Source organism: Amblyomma maculatum, unplaced genomic scaffold (assembly GCF_055883805.1).
Source record: "Amblyomma maculatum isolate TAMU_Amacu unplaced genomic scaffold, ASM5588380v1 scaffold_13, whole genome shotgun sequence".
Taxonomy (NCBI): Eukaryota; Metazoa; Arthropoda; class Arachnida; order Ixodida; family Ixodidae; genus Amblyomma; species Amblyomma maculatum.
The window spans coordinates 2,177,512-2,196,570 of record NW_028146738.1 but is presented as its reverse complement, the minus strand read 5'-3'; the positions used below and the strand labels follow the sequence as shown (position 1 = coordinate 2,196,570).

At 45.9% G+C, this 19,059-nt stretch overlaps 1 protein-coding gene across 1 annotated transcript in view; it reads left to right on the top strand.

The window, feature by feature from the left end:
• Positions 1 to 19,059, top strand: part of LOC146172101 (frequenin-1-like) — a 254,253-nt gene that overhangs the window by 199,433 nt on the left and 35,761 nt on the right. Inside the window, exon 4 of the mRNA XM_084585869.1 lies at positions 3,332 to 3,421. Within this exon, the coding sequence (XP_084441995.1) occupies positions 3,332 to 3,421 (90 nt within the window). The remainder of the gene's footprint in view (positions 1 to 3,331; positions 3,422 to 19,059) is intronic.

Genomic DNA, 19,059 nt, shown 5'->3' with positions numbered 1-19,059 from the left:
CAAATAGAGGACCTTATTACTTCCTCTCTGAATGAGAACACTCGCTATGTTTGTGTGCCGGCGTCAGTGCCCAGCATCGACGTGGAACTCGAGCGGCTTCGCGCGATCCGTCGGCGGGCTGAAAGGAAGTACAGAAGAAAGAAATCTGCGTAAGATCTCGCACTTTCTTGCCGAGCTAAACGAAAGGATTTGCGCCACCTGGAGAGGTTAGGACGACAACGTTGGCGGCAGTTCTGCTCATCTCTGATCCCCGTAAGCCCTTGTCGCGTATCTGGCATGTTGCGAGAAGCTTGTGCACACCTCCGCAAGAAAGGCATCCTTTTCGTGTCCTGGCCCTCTATCAGCGCCGCAATGAAGTTGACGTAGCTGAAGATTTTTGTAAAATGGTTCTGGGCACAAACCAGGCACAGTTATCAACTTCAGAGGTTTATGCGCTACCTTCGCCGAATAATCAATACGATGTGCCCTTTACAATAGCTGAATTAGACGCCGCTCTTGCTTCTTGTCGGCATTCATCTGCACCTGGTCCTGACGGGATTACTTATTCAACCTTATCAAACCTAGGCAAGGATGGTAGAACTGCACTGCTGAATTATTTCAATAATATATGTGCTTCTAGTACTGTTCCTTAACACTGGAAGATTAGCCGCCTGGTTGCTCTTTTGAAGCCTGGAAAGCCTCCTCTCGAACTTACCTCATACCGGCCAGTTGCCCTAGCAAGCTGTGTTGGAAAAGTTATGGAGCGAATGGGTGCTGGCAAGACTTGAGTGGTTTCTAGAGAGTAATGATCTTTATCCGAATATGATGACTGGATTTCGCCGGGGACGCTCTTCCATTGACAGCGTCATCGACCTTGTGGTGACCGTAGAACACGAAAAGCGCCACCGTCGACTAGTAGCTGCTGTCTTTTTAGATATAAAGGGAGCTTACGACAACGTCCTCCATGATGCTATTCTTGATGGACTTGACGATGTGGGAGTTGGTGGCCGGCTGTACTTGTGGATTGTGAGCTATCTCAATGGTCGCTCTATTTACATGACTACGCCTGAAGGAGATACTACCCTCTTTCAGGTCGGTCGTGGAGTTCCACAGGGAGGAGTCCTCAGCCCTACTTTATTTAACGTTGCGCTAATTGGCATGGTGAGTGAACTGCCAACTAACATCCACATAAGTGCATATGCTGACGACATCTGCATCTGAGCCTCTGGTTCGACGCGCCCACAACTACGTGCGAGATTACAACAAGCTGTGTCATCGACATCGATGTACTTACTGCGTCAAGGTTTATTTTTAGCGGCAGAAAAGTGTGCAGTGATCGCATTTACGGGAAAATGTGTCAGCTGCTACCCGATTACTTTTCATGGAGTCGCAATACCATACGTCTCCAGGCACAGATTCTAGGGAGTAATTATTGACCACCGACTATCTTGGTTGAAACATATTACTATGGTGAAGAAAAAGCTAATTATTTTTTGCCATGTACTTCGTTTCATAGCTGGCATCAAATGGGGTCCAAGTGAGCGCTCCTTAATACAACTTTACGACACTGTTTGTTGGCTACATCCGATACAGTCTCGCAGTACTCTCTAGTATGAGCATTTCCTGCTTGCGGACTTTAGAGAGCGTGCAAGCGCAGACACTGAAAATATGCCTTGGACTGCACAGATGCACCTCTAAAAAAGGCACAATTGAAGAGGCACACGCTCGCCCAATATTCATATACTTGTCGCACGAACCACTTCGTGTATATTGCGAGCACTTACAAGACACCGTTTTCACTCACTCAGCAAAATTCTGAATGAGCGGCCGGACTGCAGTTTTACGAGGGCACTCCGTTGCCATCAGTCGCAAGTACCGACAGGATATGCCCTCCCATATCGTCCCGCCCAACTACCATGGACGGTGGATAAACCTTTGGTACACCTTCGTGTTCCCGGAATACTAAAGAAATCAATGATGCCAATTAGTGGACTCAAGGAACTCACTGTGGCGCACATCTGGTCAGAATATTCTAATTATATCCACGTATACACCGATGGATCTGTGTCAGCACGGACATCCGCTGCAGCTGTGGTCATACCAACTCAGAAAACGACTCTACTCTACTGCTGCTGAACTTGTAGCCATTCGGGAATCTATTCGCTACATATGTCGGGAATCACCTCAAAAATGGTGTATATTCACGTACTCAAAGACAGCATTGTAAATTTTGGAAAACTTCTTACGCCACACTGCCTACCAGTCTCTGGCACTAAAAATCACTGAGCTCCTAACATCAGCCCAGCTGCAAGGCACACAGGATGTGTTTCAATGGATCCCTGCCCACTGCGGCCTCCATGGGCATGGAATGAACGAGCCGATGATGAAGCGAAAACCGCACTCATCAATGGCCTCCAAACAGAGGTGCCTTTTTCAAGAGCGGATACAACTTGCCTTCTTACAAGTTGTATGAAGAATGCTACAGCAGCTTACTGGGTCCAGCCAGACGCCCGACACATTCGTCTAAGAAGGCTAGATCGAACATTGAAATGTTTATGTTCCGCATGATACTCCGTGCCATCAGGCATGTTTGCTACATAGGCTTCGTTTAAATGTGGCTTTCACGCGCAAGTACGTACATTTAATTGGACAGGTGGGCTCGCCGAAATGCTCAGCTTGTGGCATCCCAGAGGCTGTGGACCATATATTATTGGTATTCCCAGCATATGCGTGCGAAAGAAGTGTGCTAGCCGCTTCCTTGAAGCGTTTGGACAAGAGGCCTCTGTCGGAAGAACTGTTGTTGGGCGTTTGGCAGGACAAGGGGAAGGGTGTACAGGCAGTGCGTGCTCTTTGCCGTTTTTATTCGCCAGCGGACATGATTCACGCTTGTAAAGCAAGCCACTGTGCCTGTAGATATGTTTCATATGCCTTCTCCCACATCGTCACCCATCACGATCTTCTTTCTTATCTCCTTCCCCTTCCCCAGCGCAGAGTAGCAAGCCAGATTTGAATTATTCCTGCCAAACCCTCTGCCTTTTCCTTTCAATAAATCCATCTATCTATCTAATCTGTTAATTCCAAGCATTTTTGAGGGCAAGGAAGTCTCAAGGCTCAATTAGCTGTTTCAACTTTCTACGCTATTACATTCTTAGTCTTTTCTTTTAAATTGGCCTCTGACGTGAATGCCGTAACTGAGCCGTCATATTGAAGATTAAGCAATCGCAGGAATCGAATGCAATCTTGCAATGAATTGGCCGTATTCCAACTTCGACCTCTTTGATGCGAAGTAGGAAGTACGTTTGATTTAGCAATGTCATCGATTATTTCTCGTTTTACTGCTTTTTTGTTCCAGGGTTTTCTGAGGATATACAAGCAATTCTTTCCTCAAGGTGATCCCTCGAAGTTTGCATCGCTGGTTTTCCGGGTTTTTGACGAGAATAAGGTGAGATTGATTTTTCCTCTTCGTTAACGGTGTCTCTCGTATGTATACTTCGTGCTTCGTTGTGCAGTTTTCTTACAAGGCTGGAAGGTGCTGGCTTTTATCAATAGTCGAAGCAGGTGTTAGAGGTTTTATGCTAACATTAATGTGAAGATTTATTTTAGGTTAATTCGCAAACTGGGACTTTTCGGCCCTAATATGCAGCTTTGTAGTGAAGGGTTTTGGTGCGTTTGCCTTTGTCACAAATACTCCTCTATTTCTCTGGTTAAAATAGTCCTGCAACGAAAGATGATCTTCACGCTAATGCTATCGGAGTGGGTGGGGTTTATTGCAATATTGAATTCAGCGACTACTTTGTAACGTTCTTTTGTCCGTCCATCTGTTCGTCTACACTGCGAGACTGAGCGGGGCCATATAAATTGGAAACGCACGTCAAAAATCACATTGATACCAATTCACTCATGGAGGTTCCTGCAACCAAAAGGAAGTAATTGAGCTGTAAATAAAATTGTAATAATTTGTATACGGGTGGGATGTCAAACCGAGTCGCTTCAAATTGCAAAACGGGCACGCTACCAAGAAGGCTCCTTTGTTCAAGCTGAACAAAGGTGGACCTAGTGAGTGCCGGATGCAAACGGGAGGTATCCGCCATTGCAATTGCTTTTGTATGTTAGGCCACCATTTATAAAAAAAAAAACATCATCCTTTTATGACCGCACAGCAGGCTCGCGAATTGGCTAAAAGGAGTCCTTGAAAACGTTCTCATTTATCAGCCTCAAACGCGCAGGGCATCTTTCTCCAAAACGCGCTTTCTGTTGCGTACGAGCATAGCATATTGCCGCGAACAATTCAAATCTTATTTGTTTTGTTTTTTTCTTTCGACAGCCGCCGGCATGCGGTCTTATCATTGTGAATCTAGCGCGCGGATTAATTCTGTATTCTTCGTTTGTTCATGCTCGTTGTCGCGAGACGCGGCTTTATAATTTCCTTTGTTGTGGCAGATGATTCGAGATCTATCTCGAAGGGTTCCAGCCAGGCGCTTGTATTTCTACAATGTTCCAGGTTATGCTAGTCACTGTTCGTAGTTTTATCTGATGTTTCTTCGCTGCTATTAAATTTAGCGCTGACGAGTGAAACGGGCATTCTTAGTTCGACGACCGACTAGCACTTTTTTTGTTATCGCCGCCGCAAATTCGCTTAGTTCTTTTGCGGGCACTAGTGAGCCCAACAAAGAGTTTCATTCAGGTGCAACGCCAGTTTTTTTTTTTTTTTCTTGCATGAAACCTCTGCCACATCACGGTCATGTAGTAACATCGTCTAGTGCTTGCGGAAGGCGCGTTAATGGATGTCTCGCATTCACAAAAAACTGACACGTGGAGGGATTGAAATCATTGGAAGATTTTCTCCGCCTTTCATTAAAGCAACTGTGGTCGGTCGAGCATCCTTAACCACACAATTTTCGTGCTTCCAAAATCTTTCCCATTTACTTGGTTAGCCACTTTACACTGCGCGTCCAGGGGAAATCGTTCGCCGCGCAGAAGCCTCGCCAATCCCGGCGATTTAAGAGCCGTGGTAATATCGGTATAAACCTTCGGCGTCGTTTTCCACGTACACGCACAAAAAGAAAACCTTTCGGGCCTACCTCCGCAATCTCGCCTTCACGCGCGCACGCCCTCAGCTAATGGTGCATGTTTTCAGGGTTCAGGGGAGCTTCAGCACTCGAGTAGTGCCTGTCGGCTTCCCTCTTGTTAAAAAGGCACGACCGCCCTCGAAACCTGCCGCCTTCGGAATCCTGGCGAGCCCTTTGGCTATCGCTGGCTCGCGCAGAACCACGCACACACTCGTTGCGTGCGAGAGAGTTGCTGAAAAGCGCCAATTCAGAGAAGAATCCCGGGTTTTTAGAGCGGGGCTCAGCGCCCGGAGCAGCGGCGGCAGTCGGCCGAGCGATTTCTCCGGCTTTGGGAGCGGCCGAGCTTTCTTCCTGCTCTATGGCGGCTCCGGAATCCGCTTAGGGTCTTTAAATGTGCCTCCGCGTTGTTCTCTTCTCGACTTCGGTCCCGCGATCGAGATTAGCTCGCGTTGCCATTCAAGAGCGCGGACTGTGGTGCGCGATAAAGCGGGCCTTTGATTCCGTCATTCGCGGTCTTCTTTCGCGAACCTTTAAAACGCCGTGCTCTTGCGTTTACGCTCATTTCTTTTCCATCTTCGTGTCGATAAATGTTCGGCCGGAAGTCGCGATAAAGAAATATGTTACCGGTTCCACCTTCGTCGCAGAGGCAATTTCGACCTCAAAACAGTCGATGCGCATTGGATTGCATGTTCGTGGAGCTCCGATGCGTAATAATTATTTTTATTTCTGCCCTTCCGAACTCGATCGTGCTTCTAGAAAGTGATCGATATTTTCGAGCGCAGGTAGGGGCCATTTTAACGCGGCATCGTGAGGAAGTCGAGGAATTGTAAAAGACACGGGGGCAAATTACTGTTGAAACGATTTAGTACAGCGTTTGTTTACCGTAAGGTATACATATAGCGAACATCCCCAAGAAATCATCGTTAGTCGAAAATATGGCCATTTATATAGCTGAAGCACATGTGGCATCGTTACATGTTTAATTACTGACTCTACTCCTTCGTCCTGACCCATTCATGTTTGGCCGAAAAATGAAAAATCCCTTCAGTGGAAACCTGCGTCGTAACGGCTAGGTCCTTTTTTACTCGAGTGAAATTCGAATTGGGCCTGGCTACGGGATGAATTGGAAGCTAATAATGGCAAACTGCTCAATCAATGTGACCTAATATATGCTAATCGGCTCTGCGAAAATTCATTTCATTTTCATCGTTGTAAAGCGTACGAGTCATTTTCTTTTAGCCGTTATTTTTGCGTATCGTGCGGTGGTCTGTTTAGATATCCATCGATAAAGTGAGCAGTATAGTGGCTGCTGTTATAAAGACGCATTTTGCTACGCTAACGGTACTCGGAAGCAATCTCGTGGATATGCAGGGAACGATGTTCACTTAGTTCGGCAGTGAATTAGGCAAGCAAGAACGGATGCCGTGTCCAGGAAGAAATAGTTGGACTTTGTCAGCAAAAACATTCCTCTCTTTCATTATAGTTTTAATGCTTGGAAACAACAGGGTTGAGGGGGCAGTGAGCTCAGCTTCGTGTTCGATAATTCTTTAACTTCTCTTCACTTCAGAACACAAGCCATGCTTTCGAAGACCGTGTGTTGAAAATTCTGAAGGAAACTGAAGAGTACGAGATGGACAGAAATGTAGATTTAATTGGAACGGGAGAAGAGCGGAGAAAGGAAGGCCCGCCGTGCAAGGAGAACAATGGCGACTTAAGGGTACCCCGTGTAGCCAAGCGTTTGACACAAAAAAAAAAGTCTTTTGGCCAGCCTCGCCGGAAGTAATTATTTGGTGCAGATCAGCTTCAACTGCAACTCGGCAAAATTGCTGATATGCTGTTTGTTAACAGGGCTTCAAGGGCGAAAGTACTAATTGTTTGCCCACATTTCAATCAGTCTATCTGACCTTCAACCTGCCATTTATTTCGAAGCAGCGAGGTTGCGGTGTCGTAGTAGGTCGTATAAGTTCATTCTCGTACTTCCCGGCCGGGGCCAGACATGACGGTGGCCGCTGTTGCCAGAATGCTTGGTCGCATTATTTTCTAACTCGAGGCCGTGCACACTTTAAACCGCTGAACGATTTATTAGACGTTTCGGGCGTCAGCTTTATAGCTGCCATCAAAAATGTCCGCGGGATTGCCGTCTTCATAAAGTAGGCGTTATTCTCGACGCTGAGGAGGTTCTCTTGACTGTGAGCAGGGCCGTGCGTATGCGCGCGCCTGTTGGTGGCACGTTAGCTGCTCTCGTCTTTCCGGGGTTGTAAAATATTCTGGCGTGGTGCAAGTGCAGGCACAAGATGGAGTTTCTTTTTTGTTAATGCTGAAGAAGCTGAAAATGCTTCAGTAAATTGCAAACTTATTAAAGGAAAAGAAGCTGCCCAGAAGGAAGACTGGAACTGGGGATGATTTTAGAAGGCAGTCGCGTGTAACTTGTCTCTTTTGTTTTCCTTTTGAACTGTCTTTCTGCCAGGAAAATTCCTTAGACCCTGCAGGCTCGAAAAAAAAAATATTTGACGAAGTATACTTGTCGGATACTTTGGCGGTTTGCGCTCCACTTCCTCGTCGCGAAAAGCATACTTCAATTTTTCTTCGTGGCCTTCTAGTGCTTTGAAGGTCAGGCCAGAAAACAGAATAGAGTAAAAGGAAAGATGGTAGGGAGAGAAGTAGGGAATAGGGGAGAATACAGCCGTGCAAATAAACGCTTAGAGGCTTGGGCAGCTTCTCAAAAACCACTGTACTGTAGTGGTTTGGTACCGGGAAAAAAACACTGTGGACTAGTGCACCAGAGAGAGAGAGATATGTACTTGTGCCGATCGCTCGAAAAGCTGCTTACAGTGGCCGGCTGGAAGATACGGGAAGCGACAGAATGCTTGATCCTCTCTGCTCACGCTCAGAGTTGCGCGTTCGAGGACGCTCGCGGAATGTCCGTACCTCCTCGCCGATATCCTCTTAGGTTGACCAAATCAGGCGTCCTTTTTCCTTGACAATGTCGCAATGCGCCATTGCCATGTACAGCCTGCCCTGCCCCTGTCGTACATTGGCCGCAGTCGGTGCGAAACTCTGTTCGACCCCACTACTGCTGTTCTTGTCCGCAAGTCCTCCTTTTTCTGATTAGAAAAAGCTTATACTCGCGTAATCGGACCGTTTATGTTTATTTTTTTTTTTGTCGTTCCACCACAGATGCGTTTCGAAAGTGGAAAAACTATGATCACTTCATTGGATCTGTATAGTTAGGCTTTTATGATGGTGAGAAGCTAGCCTGCGGATTTCGGAACACGTTATGTTGCGTCACTACCGCACTGCGGTCTCGTCGGAAATAAAAGGTCGCACAGTCTTTGCGAGTAGCGATAAAAAAAAAAAAAAACAAAAAAAACTCGTGATTGCCAAAAGCAAAACACGGATGGCCGCAGTGGTGGCGATATACGACTAAAGTAAATAAGGGGAAGTATGAACGATCTTTTGGGTAACGTATCGCAGCCACCGATAGGCAGGCTTAAACTGGAAGTGACGTGGATAACATTTCTACTTATATTCTTTTTAGTCAGGAATAATGAAGTTTCTGAAAGAACCTGGCATTTCTGTCCACGTTTTATTTCATGTTGCTCCTTTTTATGTCCTTTGAAGCAGAAACGTTATTGCAGCGCACAAGTGAAATTTGCTTACGGTGATCAGAAATCATGCTTAGATCTGGCACGCCTTCGCAGCCGATTATCGGTCATACAGATAAGTCATCTGCCGTACAAGCACTGTGACCGTTTTAAGCGTACAAGGTGGAAACGGAATCGATCTATGTATAGTTGTCTGATGGCATGTTGTAACCGACTGCGGTGCCTATACTGATTCGTGCGCGCGTTATGTTATTCATTCATTTATTCATGTGCACGTGATCTCAATAATTAAAGCGCATGGTATCTTATCCATTGCGGTTTCGTAATATTTCGTTCATTTCAGACGCTCCTTTCTTCCCTCTGCTCACTCGTAAGGATAAACATTCGGTATTGGCCCGGTGCCCTCCGTATTTTTCTTTTCTTCTCTCTATCTCATGAGAATAAGAAGGGAATCTCTTCCTAAAAGCGTCAAGCAAGAGTCTCCGATCTCTGCTCTCGCTTCGGCTGTCTGCGGCGAATAATCATTGAAAATCTTACCCTTACCCTTTGTGGCATTGCGCAGAGTAATTAACGCAGGCATATTTTATGTAGGAAATGCCAGTCGACTTGGTAGACCAACTGAAACCGTGCAGTTCGGGGCTAAGAATAAAACCTCTAACTTCATTCCTGACAGCTAATATTATTACGTAGTGACATTACTGTTTTATTCTGCATTTCGAAAAAATACATGCACTCTAACGTAATGCAGTACTTCCAAAGTAAGGCTAAGCAGGAACGCCTACACGTTGAAAGGGCTACGCAGCAAAGTAAAACATTGCTTCTCTACTTTCACCCTCTGGTTCTTTTTTTTTTTTTAGGCGCTGCCCTTATCTAAAAACACAATTTGTCGCCAACTAGCTCGGCATCAAGTTCGATTGCAGAACTTCCAGCCCGGACTCTTGCTTTTATAACTGGTTCGATTTCTATAAATGTGGTGACATTGTAGATCGCAGACACGAGAGCGGTTAATGGCCACCTTTTACACTTTAAATTTATAGTTTGGGATTCCTTCTAGGCTGCACCGAAACGAAACAATTTTAACTTCTTGTTTTGGTCAGACAGTCATGCATTGTTATTACTGTCTTTTTCTAACGTTAGAAGTTAACGCTGGAAAAATCTTATTGATACTAAACATTAAATGGCAAAGAAACCTTGGCTACGAAAGGGAAATAACTAGGGGATAATGACTGGGATTCGGCGTATTCGGCAAGTGCAATCAGATTATAAACGGTAGCTTATCAGTATTCCTCAAGCAGAAAGGGTATTACAGCTGCATATTACTCGAATCATCTGTGGGACAGAAACATGGAGGCTGACTAAAAAGAGTTCAACTTGAATTGAGGACCGTACAGAGAGTATGGAGTGCAAAATGGCAGGTGTGACGTTAAGATACGGGAAGCGTGCCGAATGGGCCAGGCAACGAATGCGAGGTAATAATGTTCTACTAAAAATCCAGATGAACAAAGGGCATGTGCACGTTATCTAATGCCAAAACAAGATAAACCATGGTCTCTAAGTGTGACAGGCTGGATTTCAGGGGAAGGACGTAGCAGGGGCGGCAGAAAAGCGAGTGAATGAGGTTAGGAAGTTTGCGGGGATTAGGTGTATTCAGCTGGCACATTACCAGTTTGATAGGAGGGGTTATGCGAGAGGCCTTTTTATGCAGTGGGTGGTGTCAGGCTGGTGGCGCGAGCGGGAGGGGGGGGGGGGGGGCAGGGATGATGAATCCGCCTAGATGAGACCCGCCAATATACTGGCCCACAAGGAATTTAGCCAATACTGTATACAAGATGCAAGGGGCAGCAATAGCGGTGCGCGCTACAATACAGCATAACCAATACATACAACTCATCTCTCACACCCTCTGTCGTATAGCAGCACTTTAAGCCTGTACTTTAAGCGCCTGAAGGGCGCCATATCTGAGAACTATAAACGGCGAAAAGGTAAAATTTTGGAATTAAATTTTTGGGCTATGTACGTAAGTTATTTCAGTTGCAATATGAGATAATTAATTTAATGTTTCTTCTTGAAGAACATTATTAATGTTAAAGAAGAATAATGCTCAGACACAATTCTTGAAAGAATTAGTAATATTTCATGTTTATCTTTTCAACATCGTAGTATCAGAATATTTGTCATTGGCTTATATCTTGTTGGGTGAATTAAAATAATATTTAAACTCAACATCAGCAAAATGTTTAGGTTCAATGGCCACTAATGTGTACCTGGCAACCTAGATTATTAATTTTTAATTTTGTTACATAGCGTTTCAATGTCACTATACTGCTAGTACAGCATACACAACAAGCTTATAATACTTTGAAGTTTGGCGCTACCTGGACTTCGTTCTCGATCATTGTTGCAGCTTGCTAAGTGGTGCCCTTCGAGGCCTGAAGCCAAAACTCTTTTTCTGCGATAGATGCAGTGTGCATGTCCACACAGATCCCGCTAACGCTCCAGAAGACTAGTGCTCAAGTCTCAAGCCTGTCACTGTAGAGGCAATGTTATCAGTAAAAGGAGACGTCCCTCCTCCCCCCTTAAAATTTCTAGCCATCAAGCGCCACATGGGGGCGCCACCTGACGTTAGAGCCCTCGTGTCGACACCTGCACAATGCATTGGTATCAACACCAGGAGAGAGACTTGAGGGCGCACCCTTATGCAGTGTGCATGGCTCGAAATCATTGGGGGGGGGGGGAAGGAGGGGGGGGCGGGTTTTAGTTTTACTAATAAAGTACCTTTCAGATTCACCCCCCCCCCCCCCCCCGCGAACTCTCTCATGGAATTCATGTGGTAGTTAACAAGACACGTCAACAGGCTCGTTGGAAGCTGTTATTTTATTAGGCATGATAAATTTTCTTGGCTACATGCATTCTTATGACCATGTGACTAGGCGAGAAATCAGTGAAAGGTATTCGCCGCTAATTATTTGTGCCCCGGTCCGTGACAAGGTTGTCTTATCTTGTGTTTATTCTTTTATTTTGTGGGGCGCATCTGGCAACACTTTCATTTAGCAGCCCAAGCCGCTTCCCAACCGTGTGAAGTTATGGTCACCGAATATTGGAACTTAGCCCTAAATATTCTAATATCATATATGCTCCTATTCGATTCTCCGAGTGAATCAAATAGTGGTATTTGATTTGCATTCTCGAAGAGGTTTCAAATAACAGACACAAAGTTCGAATCGGGCACGGTGCACTTTCCTTCTGCAGCTGTTTAAAGAACCACGTCCATGGCGACATCGCACCGCTGCCATTCTGCGCGTTTAGCGCGGTGACGTGCTACATCCGTGTGGTGGCGTCCATGGTGCTCCTCAAACATACGGCTTTCAAGACTAGGCAATGGGGCAGGATTCAGCCAGACTTGGCGAATCCTGCCTTTATGCCTAATATTGGAGGCCATTGATCATAATTTTCCTCCCTCTTGGCCGTAATTTGGCTCTTGTTTGCTATTGTCGTCAGTAGTGGAAGACCTGGCGAGACCCATAAAGTACGTGATTGTCATAACACTGACTTCATCCTGCGTGTCCCATAATGGAGGTCATAATAGCTTCTTTCGACAGCTACAGCTTTAACTCCGGGTTAAACTAGAGCCGCTGATTCGTCGCTGTTCCGCGTGAATATTCACTTGCCACAAAAATTCGCGAAAGTGACGAATTCGTACGAATATCAATTTGTATTCAAATCTCTTTTTTCACTGTTCGATTCGTTTTGCTAATGCGATTCGGGTTTTAGCTAGACTCTTCGTATTGAATTCGATTTATAAAAAAGTACTGTTAGTGCCTGTCTAATGTGAAGGCGTTGCCCTTGCTCTCTTGCAACAGAGCATTTAGAAAACGGCGCTCTGTAATGCTTGTAGAAAAGCAGATATGACTGTTTCTGACGGCCAGGTACAAACTTCTAATGACAATCTTGTGCCTGTCTGTGATCATCAAAAACTATTAGAACTACATTTAACGAGGTTATTAGCAAACATGATTTAGCTGGTCGCTGACGTCCAAAATTGCATGAAAGCAGAAAGGAGGTGCTTACCAGGCTACGCCGTCTTATTCATTTACTTACTATTCCTTAAAAGCCCCTTTTAGAGCATTACATAGGGGATAGACATAATATGGCAACAAGAAGAAAATACATGATTAAAATGATGGATGAACAATAATTTACAATGATAAAATTGTTTCTTCAATGGCACCACATGAGCACATAGTGCAAGAATATCTCGCGCTTCAAGAAATAAACAGAAATTATACTGCATTTTACACTGATGGGTCAAAAACTGATGCTCATGTTGTAAGCGCAGTAATACAAGGAAAAAATGAAAATGTCATACGACTGCCCACATGTACAACAGTTTTCACCGCTGAGGGTTATGCCGTTTGTGCTGCTGTACGGAAAGTAACTAACAAAAACGTCAAAAATAGCATCATTTATACAGGTTCACTGAGCGTCCTTACTGCATTAAACTCCAAAAATGTCATGGAGCCACTTATAGGCAGCGTCGTACACAATATAGTGACGTCACGACCCAAAAACGTACCATAAAATTCTATTGGGTTCCCAGTCACGTTGGCATTAGGGAGAATGAGAGAGCAGACGCGTGTGCTGCGCATGTCAGAACCATGGAAATAAAACCTGTGAACTTGCCACATAGGGATTGCATTAAATCAGTACGAAGCAAACTAGGAGCCAAGTGGCAGGTTTCGTGGGAAAATGAAGAAAACACCAAGCTGCATTCTGTAAAGCCTTATTTTAGGAGAACGGAAATCATGCCCCCATAAGGAACATTTTCTCGAAGTAATTTCATGTCGTTTACTCAGAGGTCACACCCACACACCACCGATAGCTTCTTAACAAAAAAACAGACCTGTGTGTGAAACTTGTGGTGATGAGCACGCATCACAGTGTCCAGGGCATGGCGGTGTTGAACGCTATCGGAGCAAGCCTACGCTAGTGCGGCGTCAAAGCACTTTGCAGAACAAGGTTAGATGAATATTCGCGAGATGATCACTTGTCGTCCAACAGAGCTTGTTATGCTCCAGAAACTGCTAATCATGATAGTGACCTTAACTAGATTTTGGCTCCTGTTTAGAAACAGTCGCACAGCGAAGAAATAAACGTCATTAGCTTGATTTCACATATTGATGGTGGTAGTATTTGCTGTTGGTGTGAGGAGCTGGTAACAATGACGAGACTTTCTGGCGCAGCAGAGACGCCGCAGCACCAGAACTTCGCGGAGCCAAGTGGGGCAAGAGAGTCTTCAGCCCCATTTGCTGCCGATGCGCTGAACAGAAAGGACAGCGATCGCAATGGACTGCGTTCCAGGCGTGCTGCTAACGACCGGCATGGTTCGCGGACCACATTCGCTGCAGTTTTCGGTGTCTGTCGAAACCTCCACGACAGTTCAACGTCCATGCTGGAAGCTCATTGTGGTCTTTTGTAACTGAAAGTGTCTGTGCAACTGCAGCCTTCAGTAGTTACATCGGCGTAGGTTATGGTTCGAAATGCCATTAGAATAGCCTTGTATCAAAGGCATTCACACACCCAACGCGCAGCACGCATCCTACTCTGGCAGTTTCGATGTGTGTTGTCAATCCAGTCGCAGATAGAGGGGCAGCGCTGAGTAACGATAAGAAAATGAATCTGCGTACGCTTATTTCGGACTATACTCTTGAAAGAAATAAGATTCCAAAACCAAACAAGCATACAGACGCTGCCGGTAAGTTTACACCGTTATAATAGAAGAGGAGCGCATTATGCTGAATCAAGGCTATCCACCACAAGTTTGAGACTGCTGCATGCGCTGGTTAGGCGCAGGCTCATATCGTATCTGCCGAAAACACACAGGATTCGCTGGTATGTGAGAGAATTACGCCACGGTTATGTTCATTTATTAAGTTTTATTGCGAAAGCAATACTACGACAGGTCTAACCGCTCGTCGCTGTGTGCCATGTCTGTGGTCCCTCATAAAAACAGATGGCTGCCATGACGTTTGAATTCACGTTACCCGTAGCCACATGCAGGAGCTGCCAACTGGGGTCGCTCCTTTCATACGGGAGGATGATATCAGAATCAGCCTGCCAGAACCGTTTGCATTCTCGTTATCCCTACGACACGCAGGCACGTAGGGGAATAATGTAGCTGACAAAAGATGCTTCCGCCGTTGCTTTCTGAATTCAACTATAGGGTTAACCAGAGCTAAAACACAACTAAGTTTTTTTAAGATGTTCTTTGTTGTTATCGAGATTTTAGCAAAAATACTAATACCACGTCATAAACCTCAGGCACCAGCCTTCGTTTTATGCTGTGCTGGCTTGCCGTAAATGTCGCTCATGTCGTGGATGTGTGTCAGTTCTACCATATCGACGGAAAAAAAAAAAACGGGGAAAGAGACGCATCACAGTTTTTCAGGGTAAAACCCGTTTACTGGCGTTGTATTTGTATTTACGTGCGACACTTTGCGTGTTGCACCGTTCGTCACGCGTCACGAGCATCCAAAACTCTCATCTGTGTCAGCACGCGATTCGTTAGCCGCTTCATGAATATTCATCCCCACGTCTGCAGAAAGAGCCCCTGTCTATAGTATACACACTGTGCACCTCCCTGTAGTTCTGGTTGATGGAAACTCGCGGCACGAATGTTTATCAACAACACCGACCCATGCCGCTCGTGTTTACTTCGGCTCGGGTGAAAGAGTATTACCTGCCGCAAAGAGTGTCGCTAGCACGTACCCGCCACATTGCTTCAGCGAGTGCTCGTTGGAATAAGTACAGCGACAGCATAAATAAAAAAGCGGTGTTTCTGAAATGTGGGGGTTGCAATCATGCAAGCACAAATGCTTGCGCACCGCATCTTTGAAATTTCAATTATGTCTACCTTTGTTCCGTTAATTCTGCCTCACCCAAGCGGGCGTGCAATCCCCGCGAGATAGTAAACGCAACAGTCGTTGGATACTTCTCTCGAAGTCGATCTTTACCACTGCGCTCCTTCGAACCACCTCAGCTTGCCGCCTCTAGGTATTAATCTGAAGCGTCAAAGAACAAACTGCTTATTTGTGTGGAGAGCAGAAGAAGAAAGAAACAAATTGACGGGCGCACTTAAGCTCCGTATATGACGCGACAGTGTCAAATGGCTCCCGTTCCCCAGCTGCATGCCCTCCCGGATCCTCGTTCGCGTTCATTTCCTTTTGGTTCTCGCTTGACCACCAATCATTTCTGTGCCACTGTTATAAGACACAGACTCGTGAGCATACGGTCATTAGGTGCTACATTATGTGCAAGACCACTCGCAGTGTTTATAAATCTCCGCTTCACCAAGCCTTACGAACATGGCCTAGGGCAATATGTTTAATCAGGGGTGTGAGGGTCCTGAAAAGCGGAAGTCGGCTCTCGCCATCCTACCTGAAATGCCAAGTACGAGTTGGCTGCGTCTGCCTGGAATAAGGTGGTGTTGCCTGGAAGCAACTGCCTGTCTTGGCAACGCCTATTAACTGGCTGATATCACGTGGCCTTATGACCAGGTGACGACGTTCACAACCCAACGACCATTCAAAACTATTACCTGCCTCATCCAAGACAACGATTTTTTGTCTACAACGCTGACGCCGACTATGCTGACGCCAGATTTTCTGAAAAACGGGGCATTTAACCCTATCTTGTTAAAATGCTGGAATGGTGGTCATCACGCCAAAGTAAACGGTTTGATACCCCCCGTCTATACACACATACGTTTCTCTCAGGGGACCAGCAGCAGCAGAGGCTGCACACAGTAACCTGAAAAGGGGCGAAATAATTTTAAGGTGAAAGCCATTAATGGCTCATGCTGTCGTGGACAAAGTGTGTCACACTTTTGCGGCGTTCTGATTGGCCGCGGCGGGATGCGTCCCTGCCATCTGCAACGCCACACCTGAACGAGCGCCAAGGAACGCCACGCGACAGGAGCGATGGTGTACCGTCCAAACTAAAACTTTCCGGCGAAAGTGTAACGGATACTGCGCCTTTCCGTTCCTGTAAACCAATTAAATTATATGTAGCATTGCAACGAATGCAGGCAAGAGGCTAACGAAGGGCGGATAATTATAGAATAGGAAGGAAAGGACAGAACAATATTGCGACCAAATGGGGAAAACCCTTCCGTAATTTCTGGTTTTAGTGAAGAGCATGCCAATATTTCTTTAAAAAAGTTCAAAATCTCTGCATAGGCAAATGTAAAACCAGTTAAAAAATTAGTGGTCCTCTTTGACGTCTCTTAAGAGCAGAATGGCGAAAGCCTACCCTTCCTCCCTATCATTTGCTTCTCATCGTTTGCCTCTTTTTGTTGTTCGTTGCAATGCTGCATATAATTATAAATGGTTTACAGGAAAGGAAAGGCGCTGTATCTTTAAGACGTTCTCCAGCAAGTGTGAGTTTGGACGGTACATCATCACTTCCGTCGCGTGGCGTTCCTTGGCGCGCGTTCAAGTGTGGGATTGCAGATGGCTGGAACGCTAGACAAGAACACATCACACGGAATTTTTGCAGAATATGATAGATCTCGCGCACACATTTCGCGCACACATTTCGCGCACACATTTCGCGCACACATCTCGTCGCGAACAGACCTCGTCGCGAACAGACCTCGTCGCGAACAGATCTCGTCGCGAACAGATCTCGTCGCGAACAGATCTCGTCGCGAACAGACCTCGTCGCGAACAGATCTCGTCGCGAACAGATCTCGTCGCGAACAGATCTCGTCGCGAACAGACCTCGTCGCGAACAGACCTCGTCGCGAACAGACCTCGTCGCGAACAGATCTCGTCGCGAACAGATCTCGTCGCGAACAGATCTCGTCGCGAACAAATCTCGTCGCGAACAAATCTCGTCGCGAACAAATCTCGTCGCGAACAAATCTCGTCGCGAACAAATCTCGTCGCGAACAAATCTCGTCGCGAACAAATCTCGTCGCGAACAAATCTCGTCGCGAACAAATCTCGTCGCGAACAAATCTCGTCGCGAACAAATCTCGTCGCGAACAAATCTCGTCGCGAACAAATCTCGTCGCGAACAAATCTCGTCGCGAACAAATCTCGTCGCGAACAAATCTCGTCGCGAACAAATCTCGTCGCGAACAAATCTCGTCGCGAACAAATCTCGTCGCGAACAAATCTCGTCGCGAACAAATCTCGTCGCGAACAAATCTCGTCGCGAACAAATCTCGTCGCGAACAAATCTCGTCGCGAACAAATATCTTCGCAAACAAATCTCGCGCATGGTATGTTCCATGAGCCTACAAAGTATTTCGCCTTAAAATAAAAATTTGCTCGGGTTCTCATGCATTCACACTATTTACACCGCTGCTACGGTAGACGTTGGCGCTGGCGAACAGCCTCAGTGATAAGCTACACGCAACATAAACATCTGAGAATGTATGTAGACGATTGAACAGCCGTTGTTCTAACTCAGCGGGCCCCGCCGTGGTGGTGCAGTTTTTAGAGCGCTCGACTACTCTGCCAAAGATGCGAAATCGAATCCCAGCCACGGCGGCCGCTTTTCGATGGAGACGAAAAGCAAGGCGCCCGTGTGCTGTGCGATGTCAGTGCACGTTAAAGAACCCCAGGTGGTCGAAATTTCCGGAGCCCTCCAATACGGCGTCTCTCATAGCTTGAGTCGCCCGACATTTGTGCCATAGTTTTCGTTTTCTTCTGATTGGCTTTCTTTAAATTTTCTCTTGGGAGTGTCTCATTTTCTTTTATTTTTTCAATTTGTTCTTGCCTGCGATAACCTCTGGCTCGGTGCGGGCTTTCCCTCACATTTATTTAGTTGTTCTTTTTGTGTCATTTTTAGAGTTTAGAATAAAGGGACGTTAAACCCGCAAGTTACGCACACCACAAACAGTTCTTTATTGAGAAAAGTAGCTTTCTTTGCAATAAGGATTATTTTATGTCTAGTAGAGGCGTTCTGCTAGCCGGCTGGAAGCGCAGCCAATAGACAATTATGCCTACCGCATTTAACAAAGGGCAACATTTTGCAAAAAGCTTAGCGCTTCCGTTTTGCTGATAGTGGATTTTAACAAATTTATAGGACGCGCACAGATGTTCCATTGGCGAGTCGGAATTCCTTTTAAAATGCTCATATTCCGAATTAATGTGCTGTTTTCACCCTCTACAATCTTGCAAGCCAGCGGTGATATACTCACATTATTATAATTCTCAATCGAACTCGCCGCAGCGGCCAGTTTTCGAGGGAGGTGAAACGCAAAGGCCATTGAATGTCAGTGCAAAGTTAAAGCACCCCAGGTGTCCGAAGAGCCCTTCACTACAGCGTCCCTCACATCGTGAGTCACTGTGGGACCTTAAACCCTATAAAAGTCAAATTCATTACTCTCAATGGTGCGT